At 43.0% G+C, this 14,207-nt stretch overlaps 1 protein-coding gene across 1 annotated transcript in view; it reads left to right on the top strand.

Moving 5' to 3' along the window:
• Positions 1-13,747, top strand: part of paxip1 (PAX interacting (with transcription-activation domain) protein 1) — a 28,011-nt gene extending 14,264 nt beyond the window's left edge. The window contains exons 14-23 of the mRNA XM_074689201.1: positions 2,961-3,145; positions 3,419-3,462; positions 6,123-6,187; positions 6,280-6,382; positions 6,771-6,939; positions 8,853-8,953; positions 9,029-9,163; positions 9,711-9,786; positions 11,666-11,726; positions 13,492-13,747. Coding sequence (XP_074545302.1) covers positions 2,961-3,145; positions 3,419-3,462; positions 6,123-6,187; positions 6,280-6,382; positions 6,771-6,939; positions 8,853-8,953; positions 9,029-9,163; positions 9,711-9,786; positions 11,666-11,726; positions 13,492-13,507 — 955 coding nt within the window. The 3' untranslated portion in view covers positions 13,508-13,747. The remainder of the gene's footprint in view (positions 1-2,960; positions 3,146-3,418; positions 3,463-6,122; positions 6,188-6,279; positions 6,383-6,770; positions 6,940-8,852; positions 8,954-9,028; positions 9,164-9,710; positions 9,787-11,665; positions 11,727-13,491) is intronic.
• Positions 13,748-14,207: the final 460 nt, after the last annotated feature.

The following is a 14,207-nucleotide window of genomic DNA, read 5'->3' as shown; positions in this document are numbered from 1 at the left end:
TGTCTTTACTGCTGCTTCTATGAGCTCCTCGCCATGCAGAAGATGCCGTCCACATAAGATAAGATAAGATAAGATAAGTCATACTTTATTAATCCCCGGAGGGAAATTCAAGTTGTTTGGGCACTCTTCCAAGCAGAGAATTGTACACTCTGATGGCTGCAGGGAGGAATGATCTTCGGAACCTCTCGGTCCTGCAGCGCACAGAGGTAAGGCGTCCCCTGCTGCTGATCCTCTGGACTATGATGTTGTGAAGTGGGTGATCAGAGTGACGGATGATGGCCTCCACTTTCTTCTGTGTATACCTTTCCACCACAGCCTCCAGTGAGTCCAAACTGGATCCAACCACAGAGCTAGCTCTCTTCACCAGTTTTTCCAGTCGCCTCTTGTCCTTCTGCTTTAAACTATTTCCCCAGCAGACTGCACCATAAAACAAAGCACTGGCTACCACAGACTGATAAAACATCTGCAGCAGCTTTCCACAGACATCAATTGATCTGAGCTTCCTTAAGAAAAAGATACGGCTCTACCCCTTCTTAAAGAGTGCATCTGTATTAAGGGACCAGTCCAACTTGTTGTCCAGATGTACACCAAGATATTTGTAGGTTGGCACCACCTCCACGTCCACCCCATGGATGTTAACTGGCTGATGGCAGAGCCCAGACTTTCTGAAATCCACAATCATTTCCTTTGTTTTTGAGGTGTTCAGTAGGAGACAATTTCTATGACTCCAGTCACAGAAAGCTTTTATCAGATCCCTGTATTCAGATTCCTGTCCATTTTGGATACACGCCACAATAGCAGTGTCATCGGAGTATTTTTGGATGTGGCAGGACTCAGAGTTGTATTTGAAGTCTGCAGTATAAAGTGTGAATAGGAATGGAGCCAGAACAGTTCCTTGTGGAGCCCCCGTGCTGCTCATGACCGTCCCAGAGACGCAGTTTCCCAACCTGACAAACTGTGGCCTCTCTGTGAGATAGTCTGTGATCCAGGAGACAAAGGATGGGTTCACTCCTATGTCTTTGAGCTCATCTCTCAATATCATGGGCTGGATGGTGTTAAATGCACTTGAAAAATCAAAGAACATAATTCTTACATAGGTGCCAGGTTCTTCTAGATAGCACAGGGCACGGTGGAGCATGTATGTAACTGCATCATCCACTCCAATATGATTTCTATATGCAAACTGCAGAGGTTCTATTGTGTCTTTGACCTCAAGTCTCAACAGACGTAAAAGCAGCCTCTCAAAGGTTTTCATAACATGTGAGGTGAGGGCAACTGGTCTGTAGTCGTTAAGTTCAGCTGGGCATTTGAGTTTTGGTACCGGCACAATACAAGATGTTTTCCACAGAGCCGGGACCTGACCCAACTGTAGACTCAGGTTGAAGATCCTCTGAAGGGGTTCACACAATTGGGCAGCACAGTCCTTAAGCAGTCTTGGACACACACCATCTGGACCAGCAGCCTTCCCTGAGCACAGTCTTCCTAACTCTAACCTCACTCCTAAAGCTGTGACAGACGGTGACAGTGGAAGAGGCACAGGTGTAAGAGGGGATGTAGCAGGAGTGGTGGAGAGACACAGATGTGTAGAAGGAGCAGCAGTAGAAGAGGAAGTGGTCGCTGTGTCAAACTTGTTGAAGAACTGGTTGAATTCATTAGCACGTACAACATCACCCACAATTGGCTGCCTTGTCTTTGTGTTATATCCAGAGATGTTGTTGATATATAACACATAAGGAATGATTTGATTTTTTTTAAGCAGCAGAGGGCGCTATCTGCTCTGAGCCAGGTTTATTCTTCTGTGTTGATGCTACCCTGCTCAGTGTCACATCAGACTACTGGTGTAGTGTCGATTAATCTATCGATTATTTTTGGGATTAGTCGATTCATCACCATTATTTTGTGTTTCAACCTAATTTGGCCTCCATGTATATTGGTGGCTGAGGAGTGCACACCTTTAAAATCCAACCGGTGTAACTCACCCCATGGTGATCTATGCTGACGTTATATCTCCTTCCTCTAAATGGGAAGAATGAAACTAATGACTCAGAAATTACATCATAAATGACATGACTTAAACAAGTTTTGTACAAACAAGAATTAATTATTGTGGTCCAACAGATTAATGTTTAACACCAACATAAACCCATCGACTATTGTTTGTTGTTTAAAATACAGAGCGCCTGCTCACATTCCACGCTAGCGTCTTCTGTAAACTCCATACAGAGCTGCTGCTCCTCCGACCAAAACATCTGCAAAACTCCCTGGTTCAGTGAAAACCGGTGAAAAAGTTGAAGCAGATGTCAGGCCAATGTTAATGAGCTCTTCCCTGGTGTAAATGACCAGAGAAGAAGAGCAGAGTGCACTAAAATCACACAAAAATGCACAAAGTATAAGAGAGCGCAGAACCAAGGCGACCATCCGCGGCGCCATCTTGATCCTATCTTGATACTAAATCCACCTTGAAATCCTGCCCCCTGTTGGGATCTAAATCTTGTGTTGTAAAATGTGACTGTGGTGTAAACAAACATGACAGACGCATGGGAAAAAACAAAGATGTTTATTTTTTCAGACTCTAGAATTTAAAAAAAGCAAAAAACAAAAGAAAAAGGGCTTATGGAAAAGGTTGTGGAGACGGTGGGGATATGGGCTGTATGAATAACAGTGCAAGTTGGAGGTGAGTAAAGTCGTTTGAAGTATTACAGATAGATTTCTTACTTCCTCTTCAGTCAGTCGGCTGAGTCAGCTCGCGTCTTGATTGGCTTCGCTCTGGTACGCATGACATTACACGCTATACCTGCTCCACTTCTCTCAGAGTGCCCCACATACTACAGGAATTTAAGTCACAAATATTAACCATGCTCATTGTGTGTGCATGTGTGTCCACCTGGCTCCACATGCTGGAGGACACTCTGAATCTAGGAGATGATTGTTGACTGACTGATTGATCTCTCTGTGAGCAGACCCAGTGGACTGAAGTATGAGAAGGCCAAGGAGTGGAAGATCCCGTGTGTGAACGCTCAGTGGCTGTGTGACATCCTGCTGGGAAACTTTGAGCCTCTTAGACAGATTCAGCACAGCAGATACTCCAACTACACCCTGCCAGAGCCCCTGGTACCAAACCCCCAGCTGGTCCAGAACCTGCTTGGTATGTTCTCCATCCTCCATGAATTAAAGTGAGAGCTTTTTATACAGGAACAGGAAGAAGAGGGAGCATTCCTCACCAGCTCAGGGTGTGTTTGGTAGAGTTAGGACAGGTGGGGTGGTCTCAGTAAAGAGCATTAATGAGGTTTTCAAGGCTGAAGCAACAGCTGTAGATTATGATGTCAGGTAGCTTTGACATTCAGCACACAGTATTTATGAACGCTCTGATGTGATAAAGTTCAGAGGATTTATTGCTTTTCTGCATCCTTCTCTGCAGCTGCATGGAGATCTCCCATCAAAGTGTCCCCTGAGTCTCTGGCGGTGAGTCTGGAAAGCTCTCCTCTCTGCTCTGGTTTGTTGTGTAAGGAACAGATCAATATATCAATACATAGTGACATACATTCACATGAGAGACCACAGACCTGATGAGTTTTGAGCTATTGTTTAAGTTAGGTTTTTAACTTAAAGTAATGAGGCTTTCTCTAAATGTCAGCAGTGTATTGTTCCAGTTCTTCTGACTGCCCTGAACAGACAGCACAAAAAACACAGTGAGACCAGACAGCACAGACAACGCAGTTGAAATAGACTGCACAAAAAACACAGTCTGCAGAAACCTTACCTATTGGAAGATACACCCCAGCATTCATAGATCACACACAAATGAAGAATTACCTTCTTAAAGGTCCCATATTATGCAGAATTCCCTTTAGACTGGTTTTGTAACAGTAATATGCGTCCCCAGCCTGTCTACAAACACCCCCCATATGAAAAAATTCTATTGTCTCCTTCTCTTGCTTGCTCCAGACAAAGTTTGCTTTCAGGACATGTGTGCTCAAACATGCGGAGTTGAGATCTGCCCTGCATGACGTCATGCACAGCAAAAGTAAAAAAAAAAGTAACTCCTCCAGGGCCACCTCTTGTACTGCTCGTTCTGTGCAACATGTTTTTCACCTTGGCTGCTTGGCTGCTGCTGTAAAATAAACATGGCGAAGGTACGAGCGAATATGGATGGGTACCTTCCACGTTTGAAATGATACGGTACCAATACCCGGTACCTGGCAATCGGTATCTGTACTCAGTGGTACCAATTTTCTGTACTTTTGTGTGTTTATGTGGTAAAAAATATCAACTTTTTCAATCATGAAATTTAAATTCTTTTCAATTTGACATATGTATTCTTCAACATATAACCTTGTAATGCTGTGTTCGTGTCCAGTATGAAAAATCACTTAATCTTCCACTTCCTCACAGTCACAAGGATACATTTAGGTCCCCAAACATGGTACCTTTTGAATTTACATGAATCCCTACTTTTGACAGAATTTGGTCGGTACCAAAAAAGTACCAAATTCGGTACCCATCCCTACAAGCAAAGCACTGCTGTTGCTCTGTTGTTGGCTGCACAAAAGTCTTTTTTTAACTCCATCTCATGAGGTTTTGAAGACGCAGTGGATTAATTTTATTTTTGATGAAGATGCACCCACAGCAACTCCTAAAATGTTGTATGTGTGCTCACCATTTCACTTTGGACTGCTTTCTCAACGAGGGCCAGTACAAAGCAGGATTCACCAAGAACCTGAAGCATAGATCTGTACCAACTGTCTGTGACTCAGCCACATACCTGGGAGCTGTAAGTTTTACTAATTTGTGTTGCTTCAACACATGCTCTACCTAGCCTGATGAATGTGGTTTCAGCATGGCAGCTAACGTGAGTTACGGTTTGTAACTGTGTTTCCTTACACTACATTAGCACACATGAGTAAATAATATCAGGGGGATATTAAAGAGAAGATATATAAACATATATTTCACGTGAAGCTAGCTTTATATACACAACGTTGTTTCGTTTGGACGGATGTGACTACTTGTTGCGGTAGCCCCCGGCGGAGCTAATGTTGTGCTACAGGGTAGCTAACGCACTCTCAGCTGTTATTATGGACTCTTAAGACCACAGTCACCACTAATGTCTGTGTTACCGCTGCAGTTTAGTTTGCTTGATAGATGTCCCTCATGGTACTGTCTTGAGAAACTAACAGTCCAGGCTGGACACAGTTCTTTCTGCTCGGTATGGTCATATAACTCTGGTTAGCACCAAGCTGCTAATGTTGGCTTTGTTTACCTGGTGGTAACTGCAGCAGCATATCAAGACACATAATATTTGTTACTAACCACTCAGAAACGTCCTGCTGCAGCCGTAGAGTTTGGATTTCTTCAGGCGCCTCTCCTTCTGGGTCAGACTCTGGATCAAACTGGTCTAACTGAACCACGGAGCTTCTATGAGCCATATCTACACACTCTGTGTAAACACTGCAGCCATGCTACCGGAAGCGAAAGCCACACCCTCGTCCAAAGAAGTTGTGAAGGAGGTGTGGATGGGGCAGCTCATTATCATGTAGAGCTACACCCACAGAAACAGCTTGGGAGCACTCAGGAGAGGGGATTCACAGAGTGGCTAAAGTCCAGAAAATAACTGGATTTTGAGGCAAGAAAACTTTAAATTGATTGTCCTGAGACCTCTGAGACCTATTTGAACTTGTTGAAACGTTGCATAATATGGGACCTTTAAGCAATAATATAAATTCCTATAATTGTGCAAAACACATCTAAGATCATTAGTGACTCCTGCACAGGTAACAACGAACCACAGCTAACACAGGTAACCTGCGGATATTAGAAGAGGAAACCACTCCCTCTGCAGAACAGAATTTCAAAATAAAGGTTTCTAAACATGGAGAACACAACAACAAGAGACCAACTGTTTGCTTTAATAAATAATAATAATAATAATACATTTTATTTGAGGGCCCCTTTCATGACACCCAAGGCCACCTTACAACAAAAGATAAAAGCAACATTGTAAACTGTGTGTGTGTGTGTGTGTGTGTGTGTGTGTGTGTGTGTGTGTGTGTGTGTGTGTGTGTGTGTGTGTGTGTGTGTGTGTGTGTGTGTGTGTGTGTGTGTGTGTGTGTGTGTGTGTTCAGAGCCTGCAGATGCTGCTCAAACAGAGGATCAGTGATTCTAACCAGCCTGCCAGCAAGAAAGCGAGGTAAGTGACAAACAGCTGCTCAGACCCCAGCAGTCCTGGACACCTTGTCTCCCCTGAATCAATAATGTGTGTGTGTGTGTGTGTGTTTTCAGACTGGACGATGTCCAGTCTCCCAGTAAGAAGCTCCCTCCTGAGTCCACGCCTCGAGTCATGTTCACAGGCTTTGAACCTGCACAGGTGCAGCAGTACACCAAGGTAAACACGCACACACAAATACATACATACACACACACCTTGAGCAGGAACTTAGCTGGGTTATTCATGTGGCAGACACAGAGAGGGTAAACTGTCACACTGTCCAGTGTGTGTGAGAGGTAAGAATCAAGTGAAAACAGAAGCAGGACAAGACAGGTTTTTATTTCTGGAGAATGGAAAAATTTTCTGTCAACAAGAATCAGTTGATGCCTGTAACAGGTGTGACTGTTACCTGTGACAACATGATGCAGGCTTAAAATCCACACAGGTATTGGTAAACAGAGATCCAGGGAGCTAAAGATGTGTTTCTGTGTGTGTTTCTGTGTGTGTTTCTGTGTGTGTTTCTGTGTGTGTTTCTGTGTGTGTTTCTCTGCATGTTCTGCTGCAGAGGTTGCACTCGCTGGGAGGGGAGGTGACAGACTGCAGTCAGAAGGTGACTCACCTGGTGGCGAGTAAGGTGACCCGCACAGTGAAGTTCCTGACGGCCATGTCTGTGGTCAAACACATCGTCAGCCCCGAGTGGCTGGAGGAGAGCTGGAGGAGCCACACCTTCCTTGGTACGTTGGTCTGAATGTGTATTTTGTTTGTCAGGCTCAGGTTGTGTAAATGTAGAGACTCCACTCACATGTGTGCATTAAACCGGGCTTCATTTTTTGAGTCAGTTCAGCATGAACCATTTCAAATAGAAAGATGTGTGTTAGCATGAACTCCTCCACTCTGATGATACTTAAGCTAATCATTAGCATGAATCAGCTGGACCTGTTGTAACTGGTCTCTGACTGACATTGACAGAGTGGACGCCCACCCCACCTGTGAAAGTTGTGACTTCAATGTTGCTGTGAAAAAGTTAATTTTTATTGTTTTTTATCATGATTAAACTTTAATTACTTTTTGAACACGGTCAAAGGGCATACTGCAAGTTAAAGACACAGTCAATCAATTGATAGTAAAATAACCTAAAAGTTATATTATAAAGAAATTCCTGATAGACCTAACCACAGGCTCTCCTGGAGACATTTCAGTACAGGTTTTTCTACTTCTTCATTGGGAGTCCAGTTGGGAGTCCCTCTGCCTCTGTTTAAAATAAAAAAAAATGGATCAGACTGTCACTCCTGTCAATGAAGAGGAAGAAAACCTGTATTTCTATCCATATGATGGTCCTCAGGGTTATATTTATGAGCCTGTTAGGGAACAGGACAGGATCAGCAGGAATTACTGCCGTAGGAGAGCAGAGGAGTTGTGGTGTGAGGAGAACCAGAGGAGAACGGAGCAGGTGTCCCGGTGAGTGAGCGCTGTTAGCTAGTGATATGTAGCCTAATGCTGTGTTCACATCAGCATGTTTTAAGTTTAAATCAGATACACTGACTTAAAAAATGAGTATTAGGTGTAAGAACTGGTCTTAAAGCAACGCGCTTTGAGCCGTCATGATAAAGCCCATAGAGAGAAAGACAGAGAGGTCTATCAGAGGTCTATCAACTGATCCAGAGTCAGAAAAACAAGACTTAGCTACAGTGCTCAGCTCACGTTTCCGTTGGGTTGAATCTCAGGCTGAATCTCTGACAAATCCAGGGAGCTGGGCTAAAGGCTGCTGCTGGTGGTGAAGCTGCAGTTGGCTGAAGGGACAGCAGCCGTGTCAATCTCACCTGGACCTGGCTTCAGTATCCCATCCTGAACTCCATCCATAGACTTTATGAAACAGACTCCATCATATCACCAGGCTCAGAATCTGCCCGTGGAAAAATGGGCTCCATGGCTGACTGCGTTGGTTGTGACCAATGCAGAAATAAAGTCCTGTCTCTTCACATTCACGAAAATGAATCAGAGCACCAAAGCTAACTCCATGGAGTCTGAAAAAGTGGACTGGACGTCCTGTTAAGCTAGTATTTCTGCTTCTATCCATCACTCCAAACTCATCTAAATCATCTAAATGAACGGTCAAAACAAAAACACTGTGGAAGAAACACATTAAACAGGACCTGAAACGCCGGATCTCTCTCATGACAACCTGTTATTAACATTGGCTAAAGATGGAGTGAGGGGATGAGAGTCCCCTTTGCTACGTCATGTGACTCATGTTAAAAAAAAGAGAATGTTTTAAACAGCTGCACTGAAAACAGACACTTCATCTTCTGGACTTGTTCCTTTTTGGTTGAATAACATAAAATCAGTGATAAACTTATTCTACAGCCATTATCAGACGATGTTAAGAGTTGATCTAAAAAAAAATGATCATCTGCTCTTCAGAAACAGTCACACAAGAAGAGCACACACAAAACTGTTTGTTCCTTTACTAATCCTTTTGATGTGTGTGTGTGTGTGTGTGTGTGTGTGTGTGTGTGTGTGTGTGTGTGTGTGTGTGTGTGTGTGTGTCTGTCTGTCTGTCTGTCTGTCTGTCTGTCTGTCTGTCTGTCTGTCTGTCTGTCTGTCTGTCTGTCTGTCTGTCTGTCTGTCTGTCTGTCTGTCTGTGTAGATGAGCAGGGTTTCACACTGAGGGATGCAGAGGCTGAGGAGTTGTTCAGTTTCAGTTTGGAGGATTCTCTGAAGAGAGCTCACAGCACCCCACTCTTTAAGGTAAGACCTGGACACCAGTTGGACCAGTATGACCACAGGTCTGAAGAACAAGCATAACATCTGTCTCACCTGCAGGGTAAGTTTTTCTACCTGACCCCCGGGGTGTGTCCCAGCCTGGGCACCATGAAGTCCATCCTGGAGAGTGCTGGAGGGAAGCTGCTGTCCAAACAACCGTCGTACAGGAAGATCATGGAGCACAAACAGAACAAGGTCCTGGAAAGTCCTGAATCACATCATCAGTGTGGACAGAGTGATGTCTGATGTCTGTAATGACTAGGGATGGGTGCTGATTGAGGTGCTTTTATAGGTACCCACCAGATTCTGTCTGTAGTCCTGATTACTGATTCACGTAAAATCAAAAGGTACCATGTTTAGGTACCTAAACGCATCATTGTGACTGTGAGGGAGTGGAAGAGTAGGTAATTTTCCTACTGGACATAAACACAGCATTGAAAGTTTATATATTGAGAAATGAATATGATGAATTGAAAAACTTTGAGATTTTTTTTTTGGACAAAATGATTTTTATTACCACATAAAAACACACAAAAGTTTCAAAAAATGGTACCGTTGAGTACTGATACTGATTGCTGGGTACCAGGCATCAGCACTGCATCGTTTCCAATGTGAAAGGTACCCATCCCTAGTGATGACTGGGATCAGAGTCCTGAGGAGGAGAAAGGGGACAGTGATGAAGACAAACTGTCGTTGATTTGGGTTTTTGTGTTCCTGTAAACATGTTTGACTTTCATTTCAGAACCTTCCAGAGATCATCCTCATCTCCTGTGACAATGACCTGCACCTGTGCAGAGAGTACTTCATGAAGAACATAGGTAAACTCACACTTAAGTATTACTGCATGATGTTGAAACATTTCACTTGGTTTGTTTCCAGAAACTGGTTTGTTAACAGAAACTGAGCATTGGTCTGAGTGTACCAGGAGCCATCAATGACATTTGTCCAAGGGTCACATTTATTTTTCAGCTAGCATTGTTAGGGCCATACACTCTCATGAAATCAATACATTTGACGTTGTAACCTGAGTGACTTTGTCAGAAATACATATTTATTTGATGAATTAATTTTTATCTTATTGTTCAGTATTTATCAGTGTTCAAAGACTTACCGGTACTGCAGCAAGCCACCAGGGGGCGACTTTTAGAGCTGAGTATTGGCAAGAACCCCCCAATACGATGCGCATCACGATACTTGAGTCACTATATGTTAATTAGGGGCTCAGACTTCCAACAACTGATGGCAGCTCATCATCATCACCATGGTAACCACACAGCTGTGTGTGCTAGCTGATGATGCCATTAAGAGACAGAAACATGTGTTTGTTTACCTGCCTAAACAGCCAACACACACACACACACACACACACACACACACACACACACACACACACACACACACAAACACACACACACACACACACACACACACCCCGGTACTTTAACATGTTCTCATGTGCTGACTGGGGTGTGGGCTTTGCAGCGAGCCCCCCTCCCCCTGTACTATGACACGTGGGTGAATATTGGTGACGTATTGTTTTGGACCCAGAACAGCACGGATATCAAAGTGTGTCTGATCTCTCACAATTTCCATGGAAATTGTCAAATATCATAATATTCTAATATATTGTGATATTCTATACAGTTTACTATTTTATTGAAAACAACTTTTCAATTTTATTGTGTTTGAAATGATGAAAGTCAGAGGCAGTGTTTCATACAAACACTTAGCTTAAAAACATTAAGTGCATCAAGTTTGTCACTTAAACTTCTGTGACATCAAACTAATGTTGCAAAGTAATGAGTGGGTGAAAGACGTGGTCAGTTGGTCAAACTGATCTGAACTGAAATGTCACTTGGTGTAACCAATGTTACTCATAAAATAATATGACATTGCAGAAACCGTGACTGTGATCATTATTTTATCAGTCTACTACACTGTAAAAAAATGAATCAAACGTGATTTCTAACTCACTGACCCAACAACAGAGAGAAAACACTGATGTTTACAGCATCCAAACCCACATCATCAAGTTTAGGAATCAAATATTTTGGATATACTTTGAGATTATATTTATTATACAGTTTATATGCAACACACAGCAGAGTAGTTCTTTGAAATAGTAGTTCGTTGAAATATCAATATTTTATCACAGGTCAAAGTATCGTATATTAATATTTTTTCACACCTCTTTTAAACATATACCTCTGTCTGCTATCACTCTTTTCTTTTGTGTCTAGATTTTGTAATTGATGTGATCAAAGAAAACCGATGGCTGGGTTTTGATAAGTCCACTGACGATACTGATGTTCCCTTAATGTGTGTTTTTGTCAGTTTGATGGCAGAGATTTCAGAGTAGAGCCACAGGGCAATACCTCCTGTCTTTAGGTGGGTGGAGGAATGGTTTCACACACGTGGACTGTCTGTGGAAAAGTCATCCTTACCCTAACAGATGGTGTTTTTGCCATGATCAGCCAAAGCAAGGGATCAGTGAGAAGAGTTACGACTCCCAGCATGAGCACACTGCATTGCCTCAGTCATTTTCTCCTCACCAGGGTGTTTTTCAGAAATATTCTGGAGGCTGGGTCCAGTGTAGACTCAGGTTGGACCTCCTTCCTGAGGCGGACCTGGGAAATGAACTGTGGTTCTGTTACAGATCAACTTATCCTGATGTCATGTTTGTCTTTTTGCCTTCAGATGTCCACAACGCAGAGTTCATCCTGACCGGGGTCCTCACACAGAAACTCAACTATGACTCATATCCTTTCAGCCAATCAGAGCTCAGGACAGATTGCAGCATCACTCGCAGGTTCAGAAAAGAGCTGGGTGCTAAACCAGTGTCTGATATACTTCATGATGGTATAGATTTCAGGGACAGCGGGGGGCTGTCATGTCTCATCATATTCCCCACACGCTCTCTATGCAGGCTGTTCAGCTACACTTTGCTCTCAATGTGCGCGAGCCTGTTACACAGTTACATGATGGGGTCCTCTGTCCACTGCGTACCCTCGTCACATCTCGAGTCATTAAAAATGATAATGACGTTCATCCATCAACCCTCTATGCTGACGTTTCTAACTCTTGGTTCCGTGTGTCAGCGCTGCGTGCTCTGACCCTGTCAGCGGAGCAGAGAGTTAAAGTTTGAAACAGTTTAACTTGTGAACTGCGCCTGCAGTTTCTGGAAGTAACAGCAATAAATCTCCATGATTCAAACGACGACACGAATACCACTTTGCACACCATCCTGCACAGACGTGAACGTGCAAGCGCATTTTTATTTATTCATCTCTCGCGGTCCCTCTGTGCAACAGGTTGGCACTGATTTGTTGTTTCAGAGCACACTATCATATCAGTGATAAAATTTAAATGAAATTGTTAAAACAGTGTTACTCTGTAAATCCATCTTTAATGATCTGCTTATCCAGGAGTTTTCAATGCTCTCCGTTTGACTGAAGCTGGATGCAGGCGTCTTCTTCTTTTATCACTTTGTACTACTGGCTGGGCGCTATGAGGGAGGTGCATTGACTGTAAATAAAATGGACGTCTGCTTGCTTGGCTCGAAGTGAGGTCTCGACAAAAACTGCTACCCCTGGTGACTGGCTGCAGTGTAGGTTTAAAAAAACGGCTTTCCAGTCATTCCAGATGGGCTGTGGTCAAACTTTAAAAAGATATTACTCCTCGCAGAAATGTTTCTCATGTCCGATTGTTGTGGTGATTTGAAGATATCATTTAGCTGTCTTGTATCCAAGTCCTCTTTTTTTCTGAAAAGTTTTTTTCATTAGTTATTCGAGGTTAAAAACAAGGCTTTACGTAACGTGTAACCATGATTGACAGCTGCTGTTCTCGTGTATTTTTTTCGGGGATCGTAAAATATGTCAGGAGGTAGTCAGGCAGTGATTAGACTCTCGAAAGAAAAAAAATATATATATATTTTTGTCTTCCAGCTCCACTCAGATTCTCCCAGAATCCTCCATCGTCTCTCTTGAGCAGCATCTGGCTCCAAACTGCTACAATGGTGGCGCCTGAGATGGCAGTATTTTGGCTTCAAAACCGTACAATGATAAAAGGCGGAGCAATGCTGTCCATTCTATGTACAGTCTATGGCGAGGTGCTGCTACGAAAGCTTGGGCAGCGTTTTCAAAACATCAATTGATTTTCTGGCTTAAAATGTGCCGCACCACATTACCCGTTCAGGAAGGTCCCCATGCAGTATTCATCCCAATCCACAATACTATTCATTTGGTATTATAAAACTACCAAACTACTAACACATTCACACACACACACAAATACAGAGATACTGTTGCCATCTTAAAAATAGCGTGATATCATTTTTTGGTCATACCACCCAGCCCTACTACCTCACCTACAAGTCAGCCAGAGTTGAGAAGGTTTTTCTGAGTTTCTCCTGGTCTTTGTATATTCCCGACTTTCTAATTGTGATGTGGAGTGTGATCATCTGTGTGTGTCTGCGTGCGTGAGTGCGTGCGCTTTGATCCAATGGTTTTCTTTAACACTCACACGTACAGGTTCACCTGATGCAGCAGCGTGGCGATGAGGGCGATGAGGAGGAGGAGGAGGAGGAGTGTACAGCTGTCTCATTTTTCTGTCTTCAGTGTTTTTGTAGCTTTTTGTAACCTGTTTGAATAAATACATAAATAATGGATGATGTTATTTTTGTGAAATGAATGTTTAAATTATGCAGGATTTTAACCTTTTTCCTGTTCTTAATATGGAATGTGTCCCAGCTTCAGCTTCTTTTTGGAATAAAACGGACAGTTTGACACCAGTCTGCTCTTCTTCACTTCACTTCCTGTGACCAGCTCTGTGTTGGTTCACGTTGTTCTTCATGCTGGATATTCTTGCTGGAGAGCAGACTAGAGTCTTTTATTTAGGAGGGCAGGTTAGAGTCTTTTGTTTTGGAGGTGAGATTGAAGGTTTTTGTTCAAGAATAGGAAAGACTCTTTTTTTGGAAGGCAGGTCTGAGGTTTTTTTCCATTCTTTTGGAGGGCAGGTTAGGGTCTTATTATGGAGGGGGGAAGCAGTGTCTTATTTTGGGGGGGAAGTTTGAGGTTTTTGTTTAGGGACAGAAAAGGGTCTTTTTTTGGAGGGTGGTTTGGAGTTTTTTTTTTTATTATTATTATTTTGCAGAGTTTAGAGTATTTTAGATAAAAGGGCAGGTCAAAGTCTTTTATTTTGTAGAACAAGTTAGAGTCTTATTTTGGAGGGCAGATAAAAG

This window comes from Halichoeres trimaculatus, unplaced genomic scaffold, assembly GCF_033239565.1.
Source record: "Halichoeres trimaculatus isolate MK-OKI-2021-1 unplaced genomic scaffold, fHalTri1.1 fHalTri1_scaffold_15, whole genome shotgun sequence".
Taxonomy (NCBI): domain Eukaryota; kingdom Metazoa; phylum Chordata; class Actinopteri; order Labriformes; family Labridae; genus Halichoeres; species Halichoeres trimaculatus.
Note: the sequence above shows the minus strand (reverse complement) of the source record. Positions and strands in the feature narration are given on the sequence as shown.